Source organism: Poromitra crassiceps (genome assembly GCF_964638095.1).
Source record: "Poromitra crassiceps genome assembly, chromosome: 6".
Lineage (NCBI taxonomy): Eukaryota > Metazoa > Chordata > Actinopteri > Beryciformes > Melamphaidae > Poromitra > Poromitra crassiceps.
The window spans coordinates 57706733-57730539 of NC_139627.1; the positions used below are offsets into that span (position 1 = coordinate 57706733).

The window sequence follows — 23807 nt, forward strand, 5'->3', positions numbered from 1 at the left end:
ATTCTGGCTCACTTGACGCTGCTGAGTTTTTTGAAACTTCAGTCTGCACGCAAATCGTTATCACAAACGCTGTCTATAAACGCGAAATCAAAGGCAAGAATGCAATGACAGTTTCCTGTTTTATGCAGACCGTTGTTGTGTAAACATGGCCTACTGTAAGCTTACACGTCTCGTTCAAACAGCCAGTAAGATCATCCTATGATCAAATTGCCTGACGTCATATGACGTTAATGGCGGGAAATTAGTTAAATGTTTGTTGTGATTTGTCTCTGTGCTTCCAGCTCAAGACTCTGCAGTGACGTCCCTCATAGGCAGAGTGAACGACACAGAGAGGGAGGTGAAGAAGCAGAACGATGATCTGAGCGCCTCCAAGGCCGACCTGCAGCTGCAGAAGAAGAAGGTGGAGGATCTGGAGACGGAGAACAAAGGTGGGACACCCCGGGGAGCAGCACTTTAGGGCTGTATTCAAGACCGCTTTGGTCGAGGTCGAGTCGAGACCGAGACCGCAAAACTACCAGTCCAAATCAAGACCAATACCAGAACAATGTGTTATCCAAGGCTACCATTGTATTTATTGACTAAAATTGCATACTTTTTGTTTATTACATTACATTACGTCATTTAGCAGACGCTTTTGTCCAAAACGACTTACAATATCACATTTTGTCACAGAAAGCAACTATGCAACACAATCCATGACAGCTAAGCCATTTGGATGGATTAGAGTAGAACTTTGTAGAAAGTAGTTTTCTTTTTAGTTTATTAGGCTACCTAATAAAACAGGTATTTTTTATGGCGCTTTACTGGGTTTTTATTCTGTAATGGACACATCTGGAGCAGTTTATCACCATTTGTGACTTCTGTGTCACTATCGTGTGGAAAATTCATTTAAAATTTAATCCTATAAAGCTAAATCAATCCCATTAGAAATAGACAGAATACAGGAAGCTAAGCCTTTTTACCTTCAAAATAAAAGCAGCAATATATAACTGGGTAAGTAAAAAAAAACAAGGACCGTCGACGGGATCTGGCGACGGAGAACAAAGGTGGGACACCCCGGGGAACCGCACATCAGGGCTGTAGTCAAAATGCCTTGGTGAAGTTCGAGTTGAGACCGAGACCACAAAACTACCAGTCCAAATCTACTTTTAATCTACTTTTAATATAGTTTCTGCTACAATTTTACGTCTGTTCGGGAGCTACTGCAATAAAAAAGGAGAGGGCTTGGAGAAAACAACATTTCCATTGCAGAAGAAGCTGATAGGATGGTCCACAATTGTGGAACTTCCAAACATTGAGACCTAGAAAATATGCAATTCTTATTCCAGACATCATTTGCAGACCTGTGTAGGGGGCGGCAACAACCAAACAAATCTGGGACCCCGTCTTTGAGAAAGGTAGCGTGTTTTGCTCTGAAGTCACGTTTAATCACGCGAGTTTCTGCGAGATCCCAAGTCCTCCGAGGTGACAATCTTCAGCGTAATCGTCAAGTGTGTGGGGTTACGTCTGAACGGTAGCGATTGTGTGTGCGTTCCAAGATTGAAATGTTAAAAAATCTGTGATCTCTGTCGTGAGGTGTGTGGACTCTCAAGATTTTTATAATCTTCAAGATTTTGAAAATCTTTAGGTGTGGGGGAGGCATTATCTTTAGGTGTGGGGGAGGCATTATTGACACTTGAATGTCGGTCGTTTTCACCGAAAACGTCCGTCTGTCCCTAGAGAGCTGAAAAACATGCCATCTTGTGCAGCAGATTGAGTGAAAGATTCACCTGGAGGTCTGGGGGCATGTCTGACGGCAGAAATGTACATGATGTGAGGGTTCACAAAACGGATTACTAATCTAGCTGACAGGAGAAGTGATTTGTGTGCGTTTACCAGCGTCTGGTGAAAAAAAACCTTCAGCTTTGAGTGACTGTCACAAGTCCTTGTGACAGCGCGTTGAACCTGGGGGAAATAGCTCGTTGCACCACTTTGAGGCACCAGGCTGGAAATGTTGATTGATTGATTGAATTTCTTTGTCAAATTAAAAAATAAAATACACCAACAAGCATACAGCATAAAATAATTCATCAGGATATGACAATAAAGTCGTTAAACTTATTTCCATTGTGGTCGTGAGGTCTCGGCTGGAAGGCAAACAGAAAAGGGAATGACGCTATCGGTTTCCCATTTTACAATAATACACATGAGAAAACATGAATATACAACAATCAAGAATAAAAAAGAGATACAAACCAAGACAAGTTCAAAAAGCAGTCAAAGAAATGTTTATGTTTTATGGAGCTTTTTTCCTGAAGAGAGATTGTTGCTTTTCTCTGCTTGCTGGTTTTGTGGGACAATAACCCTGGCTTCTGGGCAACTTTAGGAGTGAAGTAGCACTTAATGGCCAAGAGCGCCATCTATCACATGGCGGTGAAAACACATATTGACATCATATGACATTAATGGCGGGAAATGAGTTAAACGTTTGTTGTGATTTGTCTCTGTGCTTCCAGCTCAAGACTCTGCAGTGACGTCCCTCATAGGCAGAGTGAACGACACAGAGAGGGAGGTGAAGAAGCAGAACGATGACGCAGGAGCTCTCAGAGCTGATCTGAGCGCCTCCAAGGCCGAACTGCAGCTGCAGAAGAAGAAGGTGGAGAATCTGGAGACGGAGAACAAAGGTGGGACACCCCGGGGAGCCGCATATCAGGGCTGTAGTCAAGATTGCCTTGGTTGAGTTCGATACGAGACCGCAAAACTACCAGTCCAAATCAAGACCAATACCAGAACAATGTGTTATCCAAGGCTACCATTGTATTTGACTAAAATAGCATATTTTTGGTTTATTTTGGTCTTTTTTATGGGGCTTTACTGGGTTTTATTCTGTGATGGACAAAGCTGGAGCAGTTTATCATCATTTGTGACTTCTGTGTCACTATCGTGTGAAAAATGAATTTAAAGTTTAATCCTATAAAGCTAATCAATCACGTTAGAAATAGACAGAATACAGGAAGCTAGGCCTTTATAACTTCAAAATAAAAGCAGCAATATATAACTGGGTAAGTAAAAAAACAGGACCGTCAATTCACTACGGGTTAAGATTAACTTTTAGTTGTCTGTTTTCTGTGTTCTGTGTATTTGGGATCACACAAAAACAACTTTGCAACATGCATCAATAAGGCTATTACGGTAGTTTATTTAATTGCCATTATTGTGAAGACTGTAACCAGAAGTTTCAGTTTTATTCTGGCTCACTTGACGCTGCCGAGTTTTTTGCAGCTTCAGTCTGCACGCAAATCGTTATCACAAACGCTGTCTTTAAATGTGAAATCAAAGGCAAGAATGCAATGACAGTTTCCTGTTTTATGCAGAGACCGTTGTTGTGTAAACATGGCCTACTGTAAGCTTACACCTCTCGTTCAAACAGCCAGTAAGATCATCCTATGATCAAATTGCCTGACATCATATGACGTTAATGGCGGGGAATGAGTTAAACGTTTGTTGTGGTTTTGTCTCTGTGCTTCCAGCTCAAGACTCTGCAGTGACGTCCCTCATAGGCAGAGTGAACGACACAGAGAGGGAGGTGAAGAAGCAGAACGATGATCTGAACGCCTCCCAGGCCGAGCTGCAGCTGCAGAAGAAGAAGGTGGAAGATCTGGAGACGGAGAACAAAGGTGGGACACCCCGGGGAGCCGCACATCAGGGCTGTAGTCAAAATGCCTTGGTGAAGTTCGAGTCGAGACCGAGACCACAAAACTACCAGTCCAAATCTACTTTTAAATCTACTTTTAATATAGTTTCTGCTACAATTTTACGTCTGTTCGGGAGGTACTGCAATAAAAAAGGAGAGGGCTTGGAGAAAACAACATTTCTATTGCAGAAGATGATGTTAGGATGGTCCACAATTGTGGAACTTCCAAACATTGAGACCTACAAAATATGCAATTCTTATTCCAGACATCATTTGCAGACCTGTGTAGGAGGCGGCAACAACCAAACAAATCTGGGACCCCGTCTTTGAGAAAGGTAGCGTGTTTTGCTCTGAAGTCACGTTTAATCACGCGAGTTTCTGCGAGATCCCAAGTCCTCCGAGGTGACAATCTTCAGCGTAATCGTCAAGTGTGTGGGGTTGCGTCTGAACGGTAGCGATTGTGTGTGCGTTCCAAGATTGAAATGTTAAAAAATCTGTGATCTCTGTCGTGAGGTGTGTGGACTCTCAAGATTTTTATAATCTTCAAGATTTTGAAAATCTTTAGGTGTGGGGGAGGCATTATCGACACTTGAATGTAGGTCGTTTTCACCGAAAACGCCCGTCTGTCCCTAGAGAGCTGAGAAAAATGCCTTCTTGTGCAGCAGATTGAGTGAAAGATTCACCTGGAGGTCTGGGGGCATGTCTGACGGCAGAAATGTACATGATGTGAGGGTTCACAAAACGGATTACTAATCTATTTGACAGGAGAAGTGATTTGTGTGCGTTTACCAGCGTCTGGTGAAAAAAAACCTTCAGCTTTGAGTGACTGTCACAAGTCCTTGTGACAGCGCGTTGAACCCGGGGGAAATAGCTTGTTGCACCACTTTGAGGCACCAGGCTGGAAATGTTGATTGATTGATTGAATTTCTTTGTCAAATTAAAAAATAAAATACACCAACAAGCATACAGTATAAAATAATTCATCAGGATATGACAATAAAGTCGTTAAACTTATTTCCATTGTGGTCGTGAGGTCTCGGCTGGAAGGCAAACAGAAAAGGGAATGACGCTATCGGTATCCCATTTTACAATAATACACATGAGAAAACATGAATATACAACAATCAAGAATAAAAAAGAGATACAAACCAAGACAAGTTAAAAAAGCAGTCAAAGAAATGTTTATGTTTTATGGAGCTTTTTTCCTGAAGAGAGATTGTTGCTTTTCTCTGCTTGCTGGTTTTGTGGGACAATAACCCTGGCTTCTGGGCAACTTTAGGAGTGAAGTAGCACTTAATGGGCCAAGAGCGCCATCTATCGCATGGCGGTGAAAACACATATTGACATCATATGACATTAATGGCGGGAAATGAGTTAAACGTTTGTTGTGATTTGTCTCTGTGCTTCCAGCTCAAGACTCTGCAGTGACGTCCCTCATAGGCAGAGTGAACGACACAGAGAGGGAGGTGAAGAAGCAGAACGACGATCTGAGCACCTCCAAGGCCGACCTGCAGCTGCAGAAGAAGAAGGTGGAAGATCTGGAGACAGAGAACAAAGGTGGGACACCCCGGGGAGCCGCACATCAGGGCTGTAGTCAAGACCGCTTTGGTCAAGTTCAAGTCGAAACCGAGACCGCAAAATTACCAGTCCAAATCAATACCAGAGCAATGTGTTATCCAAGCTACCATTGTATTTATTGACTAAAATAGCACATTTTCTGTTTATTACATTACATTACATCATTTAGCAGACACTTTTGTCCAAAGCGACTTACAATATCACATTTTGTCACAGTACAGAAAGCAAATATGCAACACAATCCATGACAGCTAAGACATTTTGATGGGTTAGAGTAGCACTTTGTAGAAAGTGTTTTTTTTTAGTTTATTACCTAATATAGAAAACAGGTATTGTTTATGGGGCTTAACTGGGTTTTTATTCTGTAATGGACAAATCTGCAGTAGTTTATCACCATTTGTGACTTCTGTGTCACTATCGTGTGGAAAATTCATTTAAAGTTTAATCCTATGAAGCTAAATAAATCCATTTGAAGTAGACAGAATACAGGAAGCTAGGCCTTTTTATCTTAAAAATAAAAGCAGCAATATATAACTGGGTAAGTAAAAAAGAAACAGGACCGTCGATTCACTACGGGTTAAGATTAACTTTTAGTTGTCTGTTTTCTATGTGTATTAGGCTTGCATGTCTCGTTCAAACAGCCAAGAAGATCATCCTATGATCAAATAGCCTGACATCATATGACGTTAATGGCGGGGAATGATTTGTCTCTGTGCTTCCAGCTCAAGACTCTGCAGTGACGTCCCTCATAGGCAGAGTGAACGACTCAGAGAGGGAGGTGAAGAAGCAGAACGACGATCTGAGCGCCTCCAAGGCCGACCTGCAGCTGCAGAAGAAGAAGGTGGAGGATCTGGAGACAGAGAACAAAGGTGGGACACCCCGGGGAGCCAGACATCAAGGGCTCTATTCCCTCCCTGGTAGGGGTGTCACGATACACTCAGTTCACGATACGATACGTATCACGATACTGGGTTCACGATAACGATACGATACGATACGATTTTAACAATATTTTTTTAAACTTGAATAATGACAATATATGACTGGAAAAGTTGTATTTTATTTGAAATGCACAAATACAAAACATGCTGTTGTGGGAAATTGTTATTACAATAACAACTAGAAAAAACATGAGATTGGAGATAAGGCTTATCTTGAAATAGAATGAGTTACACTGTCACTTAGATTTACTTTGAACTAAAAGGTTTCTCAGCAGTATAAATTCTCATTATGCATCTTCAGTTTTTCTTCAAACTCAAACAACAAGACTTTTCTTAATCTATTTTTTATGCATCTTCAGTTTTTCCTGTCAAGTAAACAGTTTTGCCAGAAACTCAATTGAATGGTTTCTCTCCTGTATAACTTCTCATGTGTCTCTTCAGAGACTTGTTCAACTGAACTACTTTCCACACATTGAACTTCAACAAACAAAGACGTTCTTAGTCTATTTTTTGAAAAAAAAAAAAATTTTTTTTTTTTTGCGATATGAGATTTCATCTCAACGATACATATCGTGACGTTTTACTATCGCGAAATTTCGTGGGACGATATATTGTGACACCCCTACTCCCTGGCCTTAGGTGCTAAACTGGCGTTAAACGCAAAAAAACACACTTTGCGCCTGCGTACCCCTGACTCTAGAAGATAGCATCATGTTTTTACGCCTCGAAATGCACTTGACGCTGAAGAGGCGTGTGGCGCAGTGCCAGAATAGGCCAGAATGGGCGTTTCGGCCTTAAATACCAGCCTAAAGCGATCTTCCCAACTGCCGTTAGTGCTTCTCAAAACCAGGCCTTATTCACTGCGCCGGCTCCCCTACCCAATGCCACACAAGACACACATGCTTCTCTCCCAGCATGCATTGAGGCTAATACATTTTGACAAGAGAAAGCAACCAAATCAGCCTAAGTAGGCTAAGTGGTAGATAGAAATAATATTTATGTTAACACATTCACTGCCAACAACGTGTAAACACGTTTTCAGAATCCAGCTGTTGACTGCCAACAACGTGTTTACACGTTTTTGGCATCGATTTTTTTTTTTTGACGGTGGGTTGTGCATCTAACCCTTTTACATCTCTTATATAATTATTGGAGCCACCGAACGTTTACAACCCATTCCACCGACCCACTAAGTGGCAACAGTGCTCTCCTGACTAGAGGAAGGAAAGCATTTTTTTTAACTTGTCACGCCATTCTCACCCCAGCCATTCTCATGAAAATGGATGGGGGAAAACGCTTTCTTTTTCGCGCTGATTGCTGGCGATGCGGGATTGCAAATTTACATAATAGATTACAGTTGGAACACACTTTGAAACACGCAGCATAAAATGAATGGTTAAAGTGACAGTTCTATCGAATTTCACAAAAAGCCGTTTATCTCTGAATATTTTTTCTGACGCTAAAACCATGCTGTATTCAACTGCTAATGCTTACATAACTACTAACTCTACAAACTAACTCTTTTAGACAGAGAAAGTACCGTAAATTCCGGACTATAAGACGCACCGGTCTATAAGCCGCGGGACCAAAATTGACTATTTTTTTCTTCTATAAGCCGCACCGGTCTATAAGCCGCGGGTGTTTTGATGTTTAATTACCATATGAAAGGGTTCGTGCACAGAGAGGAATGTCGGGAAAGAGATGGCTGTTTGGGAAAACTCCCATTTATTAACATTTCAACAAAACAAAACAAAAGTCAGGTCACTAATCCCCAGACAAAATCACACAACAATAGGCTATATGTGCAGCAAACCTGTAACCAGAGAAGTCAAGTCACTAATCCTCGTCTTCCTCTTCTTCCTGCGTACTGAAACCACCAAAGTCCTCATCTTCAGTGTCGGAAACGAACAGGTTCAGGGTGGCTTCGTCAACCACTCTCCTCTCTCCTTCATTGTCACTCAAAACCAACGAACTCCTCTTCGTCACTGTCGGCATCGAACAGCCTCTGAAGCCTCTGACGGCCCTCAGCGCCAGCTGTGGCGGCGTCATCCTCTTCATCCCGCAGCAGTCCAGCGTTTTGGAACCCGTTGGTGATTGTGGATGTTTTCACACTCCTATAATATTCCAGAGACAGTTCCTCCTGCTGCACCGTCCAACGCCTCACCATTGACTCATCGATGCCCAGGTTACGCGCGGCTGCTCTGTTTCCCTCTTTTAATGCGAGATTGACTGCTTTCAACTTGAAAGCTGCGTCGTGTGAATTTCTGCGTACCTTCCCCATGGTAAGTGAGAGTGTTGCTTCTACTGCTCGTCTTGTTGTGAATATTCCTTGATCTTCCTTTGTGTGAATTCGCCGAAGTTTGTGATTTTCTCCTGGTAGTCGGGGGAGGGAGTTGATGGCCGAGTGGCCGTTTGCTTACCGTAATTACCATATCGCTGCTGTCGTTCCAGGACCTTGTATCTCCAAAACAGACACTTTTCAGGAAGTAAAAAAAACCTGTTTGCTCTTAAACTACTGGACCAAATGTCGTCCAAGTTGGCACATGTCTTAATTATAGTTAGTTTCCCGCTGAATGTGTCATTACTTTATAAATATCTTACCTGGATAAGCTCAAATGATGTTGTTTATATTATCAGTCCGACTTGGAAGTGCTTTCTCACGGCCAGTCAAGCGGGAGAGAGTCGCATACTCATGCACGAGCCCCCAAGCTCCAGGCCGCGGGGGCGCGCGTAGCAGCAGCAGCAGCCCTCCTCGCTCTCATGGCCGAATGGGGGCTTTCGCATGGGGTGAGAAATAGTCTGACATAACGTAACGTTAATGTTACTTTATTCTCATCAGAAAGCACTCCGATTTGCATGTTAAAACAAGTTTGCAGCCTAGGAATAACTGGAAAACATTTGATTGATATATTAACGTCAGAGGAAGCCAGGATTAGTCAAAACGATATGAGAAATACACAGCGCGTCTGCTGTGTGTCTTTTCCGGGTTTAGTGTCCTGCGTGGGGGGGTACACACGGAGGTAGGGGGGGAATTTCGAGGTTTGACTGACAGATTGAGGGCGAATGGCGTTACGAGATTTACTCACAAGCTCGTTTTAATGCTTTTCCATTGGTTGCATTTGTTAAAAACCACACAGAGACGTGAAGGGTGACCAATGGCATTGATTCATGACAAAAAGTAAGAAAGTGAAAAAAGTGACATTCGAGGTCCTGGCCCGACACCGACGATATGTAAGTGGTCACGCACAGAGGGGATTGTCGGGAAAGAGATGGCTGTTTGAGGAAGCTCCCATTTACCGTATTACCGTAACATTTCAACAAAACAACATAACACAACACCACCGTTGTTTATTTTTACAGTGCACACAGTGTCCGCGGTGTGGTGAAAAGAGGGCAAGAGAGGAAATTAAAACAGAAGTGGATTTATAGTTAGAAAGAGTGCTAAAAAAGAGAGATTTTATTTGTATTTTTTTTTTTTTTACTGAAAAAATCCATAGATAAGACGCACCGTTATATAAGCCGCAGGGGCCAAAAAACGGGAAAAAAGCCGCGGCTTATAGTCCGGAATTTACGGTACACATTCTATTAGTACTTTTGAGATATTGTATGTTCACAAACTCCAAGCAGAAAATAATCCTCGGCTCTTGTAAAATGAGCCACAATCCTCAAAAAACGGCTTGGCAGAAGCTACCTACAGCAAGAAAAAAACGGCTGGCAGTCAATGTGTTAACACATTCACTGCCAGCCATTTTTTTTTTACTGTAGGTAGCTTCTGCCAAGCCGTTTTTTGAGGATTCTGGCTCATTTTACAAGAGCCGAGGATAATTTTCTGCTTGGACTTTGTGAACACGAAGTTCACAAAAGTACTAATAGAATGTGTGCTTTCTCTGTCTAAAAGAGTTAGTTTGTAGAGTTAGTAGTTATGTAGATATTAGCCGTTGAGTACAGCATGGTTTCAGCGTCTGAGACTGAAAGCTGAGATAATCGCAGTTTTGTGAAATTCAATCAAACAGGCAGAACAGTCACTTTAACCATTTATTTTTGGCATCAGTGAGAGATCAGACATCTGAACAATATAGTTCTGAACACCCTCTCCCTTAAACTCCTCCCTCCGTGGGCGTGTCTGGTGGCGTTTGTCACAAGCCAGTTTCTCCTGCCTGTCTGAGCAGTGAGCAGCCTCCCTCTCTGGCGGCCCCTCGTCGGCGAGTGTGGCGAGTCTGGACTGTGGATGGGACTCAATCGTTTCTTGGATTTTCGGTTGAGAGCTTTGATGAAGCTTTGTGCGATTCTAGGCTTTATGCTGCCCACCCAATCTATTTTTGGAACCCCCCACCCTTGTGCGCCCGTGTGCAGCAGCGTGAAAGCGTTTTCACCTACAGTATGAGAATGAGGCTCGTTCGTTTCTGGGTTTTCGGAATGCGTGCGATTCTGGCCTTTCTGCGGGTGTTTCAAAGTGTGTTTCACGCATAATCTATTATGCAAATTTGCAATCCCCCACGCCAGCACCACTCTCGGTGTGCTGCTCTGCTGGCGCGGCCGCTCTCGGCGAGTCTGGTGACTGATGACTGTAAAATCGCCAAGCCATTTCCTTGAGAATGGCTTTCTCCCGCGGCTGTTTTTGGTTGGCATTCTCTCTGTCGGGAGAGCACTGTCGCCACTTAGTTGGTCGGTAAAATAGATTATACTAATTCAATACTTCCAATATTTTTATAGGAGACGTGGGGGGCATTGATCCACGTAGCACCGTCAAAAAAAAAAAAAAATTTTTTTTTGACGAGTCAACTCGTCGTTGGCAGTGAACGGTTGGATTGTGTTTGACGAGTCAACTCGTCATTGGCAGTGAACGTGTTAACACAACATGCAATTCTAGAACATTTCAATATTGGACAAAATAAAACATAAAAATCAAAACACAACCCTATGTGAAACATACATGTAATCCAGGGTCGTGTATATATATCCGTCGCAAATACAACGTGGTATAGCCGAGTTACACATGTTGTAACATTAATGTTACAACATGGCGCTACCAGCCGCATCAAGTGCCTATGTGCTTGTAAGAAATGTGCGTGGAATCCCGTGCAAGGGGTCCATGAGAAGTCAGCTGAGCAAGTTACTTTTCGCTCTTAACCTCATCTACTGTAAGTAGGCTAGAAATGGATCCCAGATAATTGTAAATTTCCTAAATGAATAGACCATGGGCCCTATTCTCCCACAGGCCTTCGGCGCTAAAACAGGCCTTAAACGCAAAAAAACGTGCCTTGCGCCTGCCTCGGGAAGATATCGATATGGCTTTACGCTGCCAAATGCGCTTTAGGCCGAATGGGCGTGGCGCAGTCCCAGAATGGGCGAGAATGGGCGTGTCGGCCTTAAATATCGGCCTAATGATATCTACCCACCTGGCGTAAATTTAGCGCTTTGCGCTTTTGAAAACCAGGCCTATTCAGTGCGCCAGTTGCAAAGAGCGCTCTTCTGCCTCTCCCCTGTCACCCTTCTCTGTCTCTCTCTGACTCCCTCGCTTAGACAGACACAACACACTTCCCATAGGAAAAAGAAGTTGCAAGTTCACTGCCTGGCATGTCCCAGCATGCATTGTGCTGCTCCATTTCGCTACTAAATGCAACCAAATGAGCCAAAATAGATATAAAAGATAGATCTAAAATAATGTGTAATTGTAACACAACCTGCAATTGTAGAACATTTCAATATTGGACCAAATAAAACATCGAAATGAAAACACCACCCTATGTGAAACATATATGTCCTCCTGGGCCTATATATATCCCTTGTCGATTTAACGTGATTTAGATAAGTGACAGCGGAAAAGTGAAGCATGTGATTTGTTTATTGCACTTATCCAATGAGCATGATGGTGCATAATTTTACGCTTAACACATTCACTGCCAGCCGTTTTTTTTTTTACTGTAGTTAGCTTCTGCCAGAGGTTTTTTTTGAGGATTCTGGCTCATTTTACAAGAGCCGAGGATTCTTTTCTGCTTGGACTTTGTGAACACAAACTTCACAAAAGTACTAATAGAATGTGTGCTTTCTCTGTCTAAAAGAGTTAGTTTGTAGAGTTAGTAGTTATGTAGATATTAGCCGTTGAGTACAGCATGGTTTCAGCGTCTGAGACTGAAAGCTGAGATAATCGCAGTTTTGTGAAATTCAATCAAACAGGCAGAACAGTCACTTTAACCATTTATTTTTGGCATCAGTGAGAGATCAGACATCAAAAACAATATAGTTCTGACGCCCTCTCCTTCAAACTCCTCCCTCCGTGGCCGTGTCTGGTGGCTTTCAGCAGCGTTTGTCACAAGCGAGTTTCTACTGCCTGTCTGCAGTGAGCAGCCTCCCTCCCTGGCGGCCCCCTCTCGGCGAGTGTGGATGGGGCTCACTCGCTCACTCGTGTGTGTGTGTGTGTGTGTGTGTGTGTCTCCTTCAAACTCCTCCCTCCGTAGGTCACAGGCGAGTTTCTGTTGCCTCACGGATCCCAAAAAAAGAGAGGGGAATCGCAGGAGCGGGGAAGAGGAGAGGAGAGGCGAGGGCGGGGGGTTGGACACGGGAGAGAAATTCCTTTGCGATCCCCTTCTTCCAATCTTGAGGCGTACTCCGCTCTCGGTGTGCTGCTGCTGCTGCTTGTCTGTGCTGCTGCTGTGCCTGTCTGCCTGTCTGCCTGGCGGCCGCTGGGCAAGTCTGGATGGATGGGCTCGCTCGTTTCTTGGGGTTCTGAGAGCTTTGATGAAGCTTTTGCGATTCTGGTCTTATTTATGCTGCGTGTTTCAAAGTGTGTTCCACCCGTAATCTATTATGCAAATTTGCAAAACCCCACCGCCAGCTCCCAAGCGCGAAAGCGTTTTCGCCAATCCATTTTCATGAGAATGGCTTCCTCACAGTGCTTTTTGCTTGCCTTCCTCTAGAATGGAGAGCACTGTCGCCACTTAGTGGGTCGGTGGAATGGGTTGTACACGTTTGGTGTACAACCATTGATCATTGATCAACATTGATCCACATAGCACCGTCAAAAATTTTTTTTTTTTTTTTTGACGTCTCAACTCGTCATTGGCAGTGAACCATTGGAATTTTTTTGACGAGTCAACTCGCCATTGGCAGTGAACGTGTTAAAAGGCGTGGTTGTAATGCTTTAGGCTGCGTGTAGCGCCAACACCAAGATATCAAGTGCGCTGGTCCACGCCCACTGCGCTCGGCCTATTTTCTACGCCGATGCAAAGATAGGGGCCCATGTCCGTCAGCCACAGCTGAAAAGAAGGTGGAGAGGGGGACTTCCACTCCTTCAGAATGAGTCTCTTGGGGGGTACGGTGGTGCAGTGGTAAGCGCTGTCGCCTCACAGCTCGAAGGTCCTGGGTTCGATTCTCACCTGGGAAGCTGTGAACGCTGAAGGAATGCGTGCCCGTCCGCATGTCCTCGAGGGCCCACCGCCCGGGTGGGGTCGTCAAAAGGACCTTTCTGTGTGGAGTTTGCATGTTTTCCCTGTGCCTCCCGGGGGTTTTCCTTCATATAGGAACTCCCTTCACCAAAACATGCAATATCCTGGTTGCTAATGTGGTTCCAGCTCCTCTGGTCGTTAAGGGCGCCTGTTCGGAGGGAGGGGAACCGGTTGGAATAGCGTGAACCTCCCACGTGCTATGTCCTACCAGTGAAGCTTCCCCTGTCAGGTGAAAAGAAGCGGCTGGCTAACTGCCCATGTCTCGGAGGAAGCATGGAGCCAGTTTCGGCTCTCCCCAGATCGGCAGAGGGTGGAGTAGCAACCAGAATAAATAAAAGTAAATTAGCACTAAGGGGGATAAAAATGGGATAAAAAATCAGGGGGGGGGAATATAATAACAGAATGAGTCTCTTGGAGATAGTCGTCCCCTGCGTCAGAGACTGTTGTACAGCCGTAGGGAGGAGTAGAGAGGATTCTGAGCAGCCGAAGATGGCGAGATCCACCTCCGGTTGAAGGGTTATTTTATAGGCTTTAGAGCAGTGGTTCTCAAATGGGGGTCCGTGGCACTTTGCCAGGGGGTCCGCGAAAAGTTTTCAGGTTAAGAAAAAAAAAAAAAAAATGCTACATGTTACTCATTCCTTCTCAAACTACTTCCTACATGGTGCTAGTCTATCAAAATATCTTGGCTGTCATTGATTGTGTTGCATAGTGGTTTTCTGTACTGTTGACAAATTGTGATATTGTAAGTCGCTTTGGACAAAACAAAAGTGTCTGCTAAATGACGTAATGTATACGTAATGAAAAAAAAAAAAGTCAAGCACGTTACCGTGGAAATAATTACGCTTAGCCCAAAATCACAAATCAGAATGTGGGGGTCCCCGGTATATTTTCTATCTTGTAAGGGGTCCTTGGCTGAAAAACATTTGAGAACCTCTGCTTTAGAGTACCAATCAAATATTTTGGCCCAGAATCCAGATAGTGAAGCCCAAAACCAAAAAGCATGGGATAGTGTACCCTCTGACACCCGGCACCTATCACATAGTGGTGAGACAGAAGGGTAGATATTGTGCAACCTGGACTTGGAATAATGAAGACGATGAGTGACCTTAAATTGGATCAGTTGGGGCCCTATCTTCGCAAAAGCGGTAATTTAGCATTTGCGCTCGTTTAACGCCATGCGCAATGCAAATTGGGGGCGGGCACAAGCGCATGCCTGTTATAATTGTACTGGGCATAGGTGTGCTACATGCCAAAGCAGATGTTTCAGCGCTAAAATGTGGGGATAGATGGCATTATCCTATCATCAGCAGCGCGCAATTACTTTGGGCTAAGAGCTTTGAAAAGGACCTCTTAGGCTAAATACCTCGCTGCGCTGGAGCGCACCATAATCTCTGTGCTGCGCAGCGCAGTGCAGAGTAATTAATTTCTTTTGGATGTCATTACGCACAGCCTTGCCACGCCAGCACATCAAATTCTGCTGCTAAAATTGGGTATTAGCAGATAATTCAGTGAGGCAATCAACTATAACTCCCTGAGAAACTTTTATCACATCGTAAATAGGGAAATTAATTGAGAAAACCTGTTGGACAAAGGACATAGGCTATTCACCTTCACCTATCCCATAACCCGGAGGGTCGTTGGCACCACAGATGATCTGTCAATAAGCTCTCTCCATCTCTCTTTGTCCTCGGCAGGAGTGAGTCCACTCTATTACGCATGGAGAGAATTACAGCATATTGGATGCCTCGTTTTGATTGACGTAATGCCCAGCATTGCCTGGCCACACCTGTGAATAATTCTGGTAGTTAAGACCGCCCAAATCCCGTTTGCGCAGGCATTTTGGGCGCAGATGATTTTGGCACGGCTCTAATTTGCGCCTGCGACACGTGCCGTGAACATTTCCGCATCCCCGCAGAGAATTGCATCCCCAACATATTTCGGGGCTGTTTTAACTTAGAAATCAGGGATGTCATGTCTACCAAGACAATTATATCACTTTTAAACAGTTACATTTCTGTATAAATCATTACAATATGCTCCCGTGAGGTGGGGATGTTGCCGGGCGGGGGTGCAAAACTCGGCATAACACCTGGACAAATGCGCAAGGCAAGACGGGTATCTTCCCTGCCTTAAGGCACGTGCAAACAGGTGCGCAAGCGTAAATAGGGGATATCGGCAGTTTTAGGCACGATTCTTCAAGTAAAAATACCAAAGATTTCCTGTTTCCAGCCTCACAAATGTTAAGATGTTCTGCTTTTCTCTGTTTCTTATAATTACAAAACAAATACTTTTTTTCTTCTTCTTGTCTGTTGGTCCCTGATTGATTTGGAGAGTTTGGTTTTCAATACAGTTGACATCGTTTGTCCTCTTGTCTCTACTATCTAACTGCCACATCATGGATGATGACGCTTATTCTTCATTGACAAAAGAGAGAGACAGAGATGACAAACGTTTAAAGAAAAGAAAATGTGCAGCTGCATGTACATCAGAAGATTAGAACAATATTTTCCCATAATTGTGGAACTTCCAAACGTTGAGACCTGGAAAATATGCAATTCTTATTCCAGACATCTCCAGACATTTGCAGACTTGTGTAGGAGATGGCAACAGCAAAACAAATCCATTAACTCATTCCCTGCCAGGGTTTCTGACCATTTTCACTGATCTTCCGGGACCCTGCACATATGTTCTTCTATGACTATGTAAACACTGAATATCTCAAAAGAAAGAAGAGAGCCTCTACTTTCATAGAAACAAATAGTTTGTTTCTGCCTTTCTTTAGTTATCGACGCTTGAATGTAGGTCGTTTTCACCGAAAACCCCCGTCTGTCCCTAGAAAGCAGAGAAAAAAGCCTTCTTGTGCAGCAGAGTGAGTGAAAGATTCACCCTGCACTCAGAGAGTGGACATGCCAGGTCCCAGGGGGTGGAGGCTTCTGGAGCTCGATGTCTGGAGGTCTGGGGTCATGTCTGATGGCAGAAATGTACATGATGTGAGGGTTCACAAAGCAGATTACTAATCTGTATCTGTAAGTAGCACTTAATGAGGTGGCCAAGAGCGCATGGGGGTGAAAACACAGATTGATGTCATATGACGTTAATTGCGGGAAATAAGTTAAACGTTTGTTGTGGTTTTGTCTCTGTGCTTCCAGCTCAAGACTCTGCAGTGACGTCCCTCATTGGCAGAGTGAACGACACAGAGAGGGAGGTGAAGAAGCAGAACGATGATCTGAGCGCCTCCAAGGCCGAGCTGCAGCTGCAGAAGAAGAAGGTGGAGGACCTGGAGACGGAGAACAAAGGTACCCGGGGAACCGCACATCAGGCCTGTAGACAAGACCGCTTTGGTCGAGGTCGAGTCGAGACAGCAAAACTACCAGTCCAAATCAAGACCAATACCAGAGCAATGTGTTATCCAAGGCTACCATTGTATTTATTGACTAAAATTGCATATTTTTTGTTTATTACATTACATTACATTACGTCATTTAGCAGACGCTTTTCAGAATCAGATCATAATCAGAAAGACTTTAATGATCCCCGGGGGGAAATTAGGACAAGTTACAGTAGCTCGCTCACATAACACACATAGCATAAAATAAAATAAAATAAACAGTAGTAAAATATACATAGTATATACATAGTAAAATATACATAGCGATAGTAAAATAAGCAGAATAAGAAGAATAGGAACACAACATAGCATGGAATAAACAGTATTAAATGTGATAGGAGCAAAATAAGTGGAATACGTCTAAGTAAGCAAAATACGTAGAGTAAGTATACCTTACGTGCCAATTGTCTTTATTGCACACTGAACTTATATTATTCGTGGCTCAGCCAGGTACTTTTTTTTTTTTTTTTTTTTTCCAGTTAGCCTATCGGCTGGCTCAGTCTCAGGGAGACTGAGCGTCTCCGAGGTGCTCTTTTAAGAGAGGCATTAAATAGACCAATGGCCACAGGCAGGAATGATTTCCTGTGCCTCTCCATGTTGCATCTAGGTGGAATCAGTCTCTCACTGAATGTACTCCTGTGTTTGACTAGCACGCCGTGGAGTGGGTGCGAGTCATTGCTCATGATGGAGCGTAGCCTGGACAACGTTCTCTTCTCTGACACCGCAGTCAGAGAGCCCAGATCCAGCCCCACAATGTCCCTGGCCTTACGGATCAGTTTGTTTAGTCTGTTGGCATCCGCTGCCTTCAGCCTGCTGCCCCAGCACACAATAGCATAAAGGAAGGCACTAGCCACTACCGACTCATAGAACATCCTCAGCATGGTCCGGCAGACGTTGAAGGACCTCAGCCGTCTCAGAAAGTAGAGACGGCTTTGAGACGGCTTTGTCCAAAGCGACTTACAATATCACATTTTTTCACAGAAAGCAACTATGCAACACAATCCATGACAGCTAAGCCATTTGGATGGATTAGAGTAGAACTATGTAGAAAGTAGTTTTCTTTTTAGTTTATTAGGCTACCTAATAAAACAGGTATTTTTTATGGCGCTTTAGTGGGTTTTTATTCTGTAATGGACAAATCTGGAGCAGTTTATCACCATTTGTGACTTCTGTGTCACTATCGTGTGGAAAATTCATTTAAAGTTTAATCATATAAAGCTAAATCAATCCCATTAGAAATAGACAGAATACAGGAAGCTAAGCCTTTTTACCTTCAAAATAAAAGCAGCAATATATAACTGGGTAAGTAAAAAAAACAAGTACCGTCAATTCACTACGGGTTAAGATTAACTTTTAGTTTTCTGTGTTCTGTGTATTTGGAAACACACAAAAACAACTTTGCAACATGTATCAATAAGGCTATTCGCTTATTTAATTGCCATTATTCTGAAGGCTGTAACCAGAAGTTTCAGTTTTATTCTGGCTCACTTGACACGGCTCTGAGTTTTTTTGCAGCTTCAATCTGCACGCAAATCGTTATCACAAACGCTGTCTTTAAATGTGAAATCAAAGGCAAGAATGCAATGACAGTTTCCTGTTTTATGCAGAGATTGTTGTTGTGTAAACCAGGCCTAAGCTTGCACGTCTCGTTCAAACAGCCAGTAAGATCATCCTATGATCAAATTGCCTGACAGGGATTGACATCATAATAATGACTGACTGGCTGACTGACTGACTGACTGGCTGGCTGACTGACTGACTGGCTGACTGACTGACTGGCTGACTGACTGGCTGACTGACTGGCTGACTGACTGACTGGCTGACTGACTGACTGACTGACTGGCTGGCTGGCTGACTGACTGACTGACTGACTGGCTGACGCAGTCAGTCAGTCATGTCATCATGGTGAAGCAATAATGTAAAGGAGAAAATCTATCCAATCTTTAACGTTAGAAAAAGAACCCATCCCCAGGCCAGCCCAGCCCCTGCTTCCAGCCATGGTGAGGTTGGCAGTGCAAGAGCTACAGTAGGTTATGGCTGAGGTTAGATTCATGATAGGCATGGATAGGCTATTTTTTCATGGAAACCAATATTTTAATTGTATAATGATCATCAGTATAAAAGGTATTCTCTGTGAAGTGATTTTCTGAAATAAATGGGCCTTGATGCTGGGAACAACTAAATAACTAAGATCAGAGGCGTCATGTCCATTGAATCTGAGTATTGTATTTTATTTCATTTTCATAACATGCAGTTATGATCATTTTATAAGGAGTAAAACATATATGTCTAAATATGTCATAGATCATATTTAACACACACACACACACACACACACACACACACACACACACACACACACACACACACACACACAAAAGCAAGGAGAGAGACAGATAACCATGATTATATTTCTATAATATTCGTATAATATTTCTCTAGTGTGTAGTAGGCTACTCGATATGTCAACTCAATACAATGATTTGTCTCTGTCTTCCAGCTCAAGACTCTGCAGTGTCGTCCCTCAGAAGTGGAGTGAACGACACCCAGAGGCAGTTGGAGGAACTGCAGACAGGTAGAGCTGCTCACACTGTTTCACAGCATTTTGCTGTTTGAGGTGTGAGGTTATCTTCTGGAAGGATGTAGGTTAAGAGGCATGTTGCACTCTTGTGTTATCTTCTTTTTCTTTAGCATTGTTTTCTTCAGATATATTTTATTGCCCTTATTATTTATTCATTTTTTATGTTTATTTATTTATCTTGTATTTTGTGTTATTTTGTATTATGTATTACTATTGTTTTAATTCAGAATATTTTCTGTGAAGCACACTGAGCTGCTTGTGCATGAAATGTGCTACATATTTAAAAACTGACTCGACTTGGCAAATATGTACCGTAATTTTCGGACTATAAGGCGCACCTGAATATAAGCCGCAGCAGCTAAATTAAATGATGTGTACATATATAAGCCGCACTGGACTATAAGCCGCAGGTGTTTTAATGCCTGTAACAGAGATCTCCGTGTCTTATCAGCAGAGACCGTTTTGAGTCCTTACCCTCATCGTCGTAACACAGCCAGTTCTCCATCTTTTGAAGCATGATGTTAGATTACAACGAGCTAGTTGTGTGGCTTAGCCTTCCAAAATGTTGCCGTTAATTTTTTAGAATGTAATACATAGAATTGGGAACGTTACATTCAATTTCATTCAGACTGTCTTTCTGGCTCAATCGCCGCCATTTTTCCCCCGGAGCGAGGGAGGGTGGGAGGAGGGAGGGTGTTTTACAGTAGTGGCTGAGAGAGCGTAGTGGCACAGTGCTCCAATCAGGTCGCGAGGCACATTTTTTGCAACATCATCCAATCAGGGTCTCGCTCTCGTAATGTCTGTCTGTCTTGCTCTCGTTCTGTCTCTCGTACCAAAATCCATAGATTTAGGAGGTCCCCTAGTGGCCGTTAGCTGTAAAAATCCATAGATTAGCCGCACCGTTATATAAGCCGCAGGGTCAAAAAATGGGAAAAAAGCCGCGGCTTATAGTCCGAAAATTACGGTATATCACCAAGCTGTCAACTGTTCATCTTCATCACCAAGCTGTCACCTGTTCATCTTCATCACCAAGCTGTCACATCTTCAGAAAGGATCAGAATTACTTTCATTTTGTGCTCTCAGTGATTTTGTCAGAGCAGATGTCATGTTTGTTTTTCAAATGACAGATGTAATTTCTGGAACCAACCTGCAGGTGGCTGCTGACACAACAATTCACAATTAGCTTGAATCATTTCCTTTCAAAAAGACTTTAATTTGACCTCAAACTCATCTGTCAATGTTTCAACAAAACACCTGAGGCCTATACCACGAAGCAAGATTAGTGGCTTAGCGAGGTAACTTCAGGTTTAACCCTGGGTTTGCTGTGCTATGACGCTAGTTAACTTCTTACCGACATATATTTCCATAGCAACTTATGCTTCAGAGTTAACCTGGTCCAGAGCAGGGTAAGTTGCAAGGATAAGATTAAACCTTAAAAGGCACCGCCCAAGAACCAATGAGCTTCCTGGAAAAGGAGAGAAGAGTCTTTTGCGACCGCCAAGACCCATTTAATCCTATACGTCTCCAAAGTGCACCGGACAGTGCCGGTCCGCCCTATACGCTCACTACACAGCTTGCTTAAGGCCTCCAACACTGTAAAGGCCCCGCAAAATAATAACAATAATTGAGCAAAGGAACTTGCATTGATCAGAAGTGACAACTAATCGATCCATTGCAACACCAGTGCACAGCAATACTGCCATTTTGGCCTGGAGGAGACACCTCTGATTGGCTGCCACGGTTCGTGTGCTGTTGTGATTGGCCAACAGCGGCGCTGTCAAAAGTAAATGTGTCAACTCTTACCTCTTACCTTCAACACTCTTTCAGCCGCCCTAGCCTCCCTCCACCTCTTCCAAAGTGTTTAGTGTGCATCAATGTGTAAACAGCCAAAGTGTTTAGTGTGCATCAATGTGTAAACAGCCAAAGTGTTTAGTGTGCATCAATGTGTAAACAGCCAAAGTGTTTAGTGTGCATCAATGTGTAAACAGTAGCTACACGTTAAGTCTGCTGACTGACTGACTGACTGACTGACTGACTGACTGACTGACTGACTGACTGAAAGATGAAGTGGATTTATCTCTCTGGCAATAAAAGAAGAAGGTGAAAAAAACGTAAAAGTGAACTGTGACAAACAGCGGTCAGGGAGGTGAAACCTGTTCACTCCGTCACCACTGTCAATGGTTTGGTGTTGACTTCTGCACTGTAGCCTAATGTTAAACGCAGCTTATCTCTCTAGTCTGTCTGTCAGTGTTGGCTTTAGCCAGTCCCTCCAGGAAATTGCGATTTTGCGATCGCAATAATTAACGCAAATTCAACCAAACAGCGCAATATTTGCGGAGGCTTGCAATTTTTCAAAATTCCCGCGATTTCGCCGCAAAAAGTTAGGAAAATGCCGCATCTTTACCTGGGTTTGAGATATATGTGCGCTGCCATCTTGCCTGGTTGCTGTGGGAACGGGGGACAACAACAAGAAGTGACGAGATTACGCGACGCAACGTAACACGTCATCGCATTGCGCGCATTCACTTGAACTGGAGGAAGCATGATGAGTAGGACAAACCGCACGCATTTGCCAACTAAAATAACAGCAAAAGACCGTGCAAAACAATTTCCAAATGTTTTACATGAAAGTGGAGGCAAGTTATTTTGCACCCCGTGCAACACGGTCGTGGAATACTTACGGAAATCGTCACTAGACAGCCACTTCGCTAGTGCGAAGCATTGGAGAATGCTCTCACCCCAGCATCGCCATAGGAGACAGATCAGTCACTGAAGCTCAAGCAGCAACATCAGTGGCGAGTGCTGAGAGGATCGAGGTGAGTAGCCTACAAGATTGAAGCTGGAAATTGAAACGAAAGAGTTGATAGTTTAGTAAAAATAGAGTGAGACACAGAAGCGTGTGTGTGTGTGTGGGGGGGGGGGGGGGGGGGGGGATTGGGAGAAAGTAAATTAAAGGTTTTTACAATTACAATGCAGATTATTTGAGAAGATGAACAATACAGAAATTATATTATTTCAGCTGTGTGTGTGTGTGTGTGTCAGAGAGAATAAAGTAATTAAATTTAATGTTTTTAAAATGACAATGCAGATTATTTGATAAGAACAATGCAGAAATGATTTTACTTAACGCCAGCTTTTAGTTTTGGTGTGTGTGAGAGAGAGAAATAGAAAATAAGCAATGTCTAAATTAACTATTTTAATTAAATAAAGGCTGTCATTTCTGTTTTTAGATTTGTGAAACGTGGGTCGCCACCTGCACTGCAGTCAACATTCCACTCTCGAAGAGTGACCATCCTGCAATGAGGAGATTTCTTAGGGAGAAGGTAGTCAATGGAGGAGCCATTCCAGGTGTTCACCAACTTCAAGAGAAGTACTTGGGAGCAGTGTATGCCAAGGACAAGGATGAGCTGAAGACACATCTTGCCGGAAAGCCTGTTGCTGTGATATTTGATGAGACTCCAGATGTAGAGGGGAGATGCGTGCTGAACATCCTCCTTGCACCACTTGAGAAGGATGGATCTGGTAGGATCTTGGCCTACCTTGCAGACAGTTTTCCTTGAGCAGTGCAACCATTCAACTGTATCCATGGCTGTCGTGAAGTGTCTACAAGAATACAGCATCAACAATGAGAATGTCATTGTTTTGTAATGTTCTTCAAGTTCAGGAAATAAAACAAAAGATGAGAACTAAAATATTTCCAGCTAATTCTGTGATATCCATTATATTTTTCATAGGAAGTGATTAGATATGACTATCTTCATTGGATGATAGTTAGAAAAATGTAAAATTAAATCGCATTTTTTCCCCGCAACTCTGCAATTTTTGCCAGTTCCCGCAATTTTACCGCAAAAAATCACATAAAATGTCGCAAATTGCATCGCAAATTTTGAGAAAAGCCACAGCAAAATCAAGCATTTATGACCGCAATAATCACAAAAAAACTCTGCGAAATCCTGGAGGGACTGTTTAGCTAACCTAAGTAGCTGCACTGTTGGCTTTAGCGGGGTCCTCTCGCCATTCCGAAGTGTCGGCATTCCGATCATTGACTTCTATGCTTTCGGAGAGGCAGCCCTTTTTATCTCCAAAAAAGGTTTCGCTATTGCGAAAGATCAAGACGTTCTCACTCCGAGCACGTAGCATATTGACGCTTTGTCACGTCCCTTGTGCGTCGCTTGTTACCAGTGTCGGGCAAGTTACTTTC

General features: G+C 43.3%; 1 protein-coding gene across 1 annotated transcript in view; it reads left to right on the plus strand.

Moving 5' to 3' along the window:
- The window catches only part of LOC310777988 (uncharacterized protein), a gene marked incomplete at its 5' end in the record, with an annotated part of 57978 nt that overhangs the window by 29145 nt on the left and 5026 nt on the right, over nucleotides 1-23807 (plus strand). The window contains one exon of the mRNA XM_083638316.1: nucleotides 19526-19600. Coding sequence (XP_083494442.1) covers nucleotides 19526-19600 — 75 coding nt within the window. The remainder of the gene's footprint in view (nucleotides 1-19525; nucleotides 19601-23807) is intronic.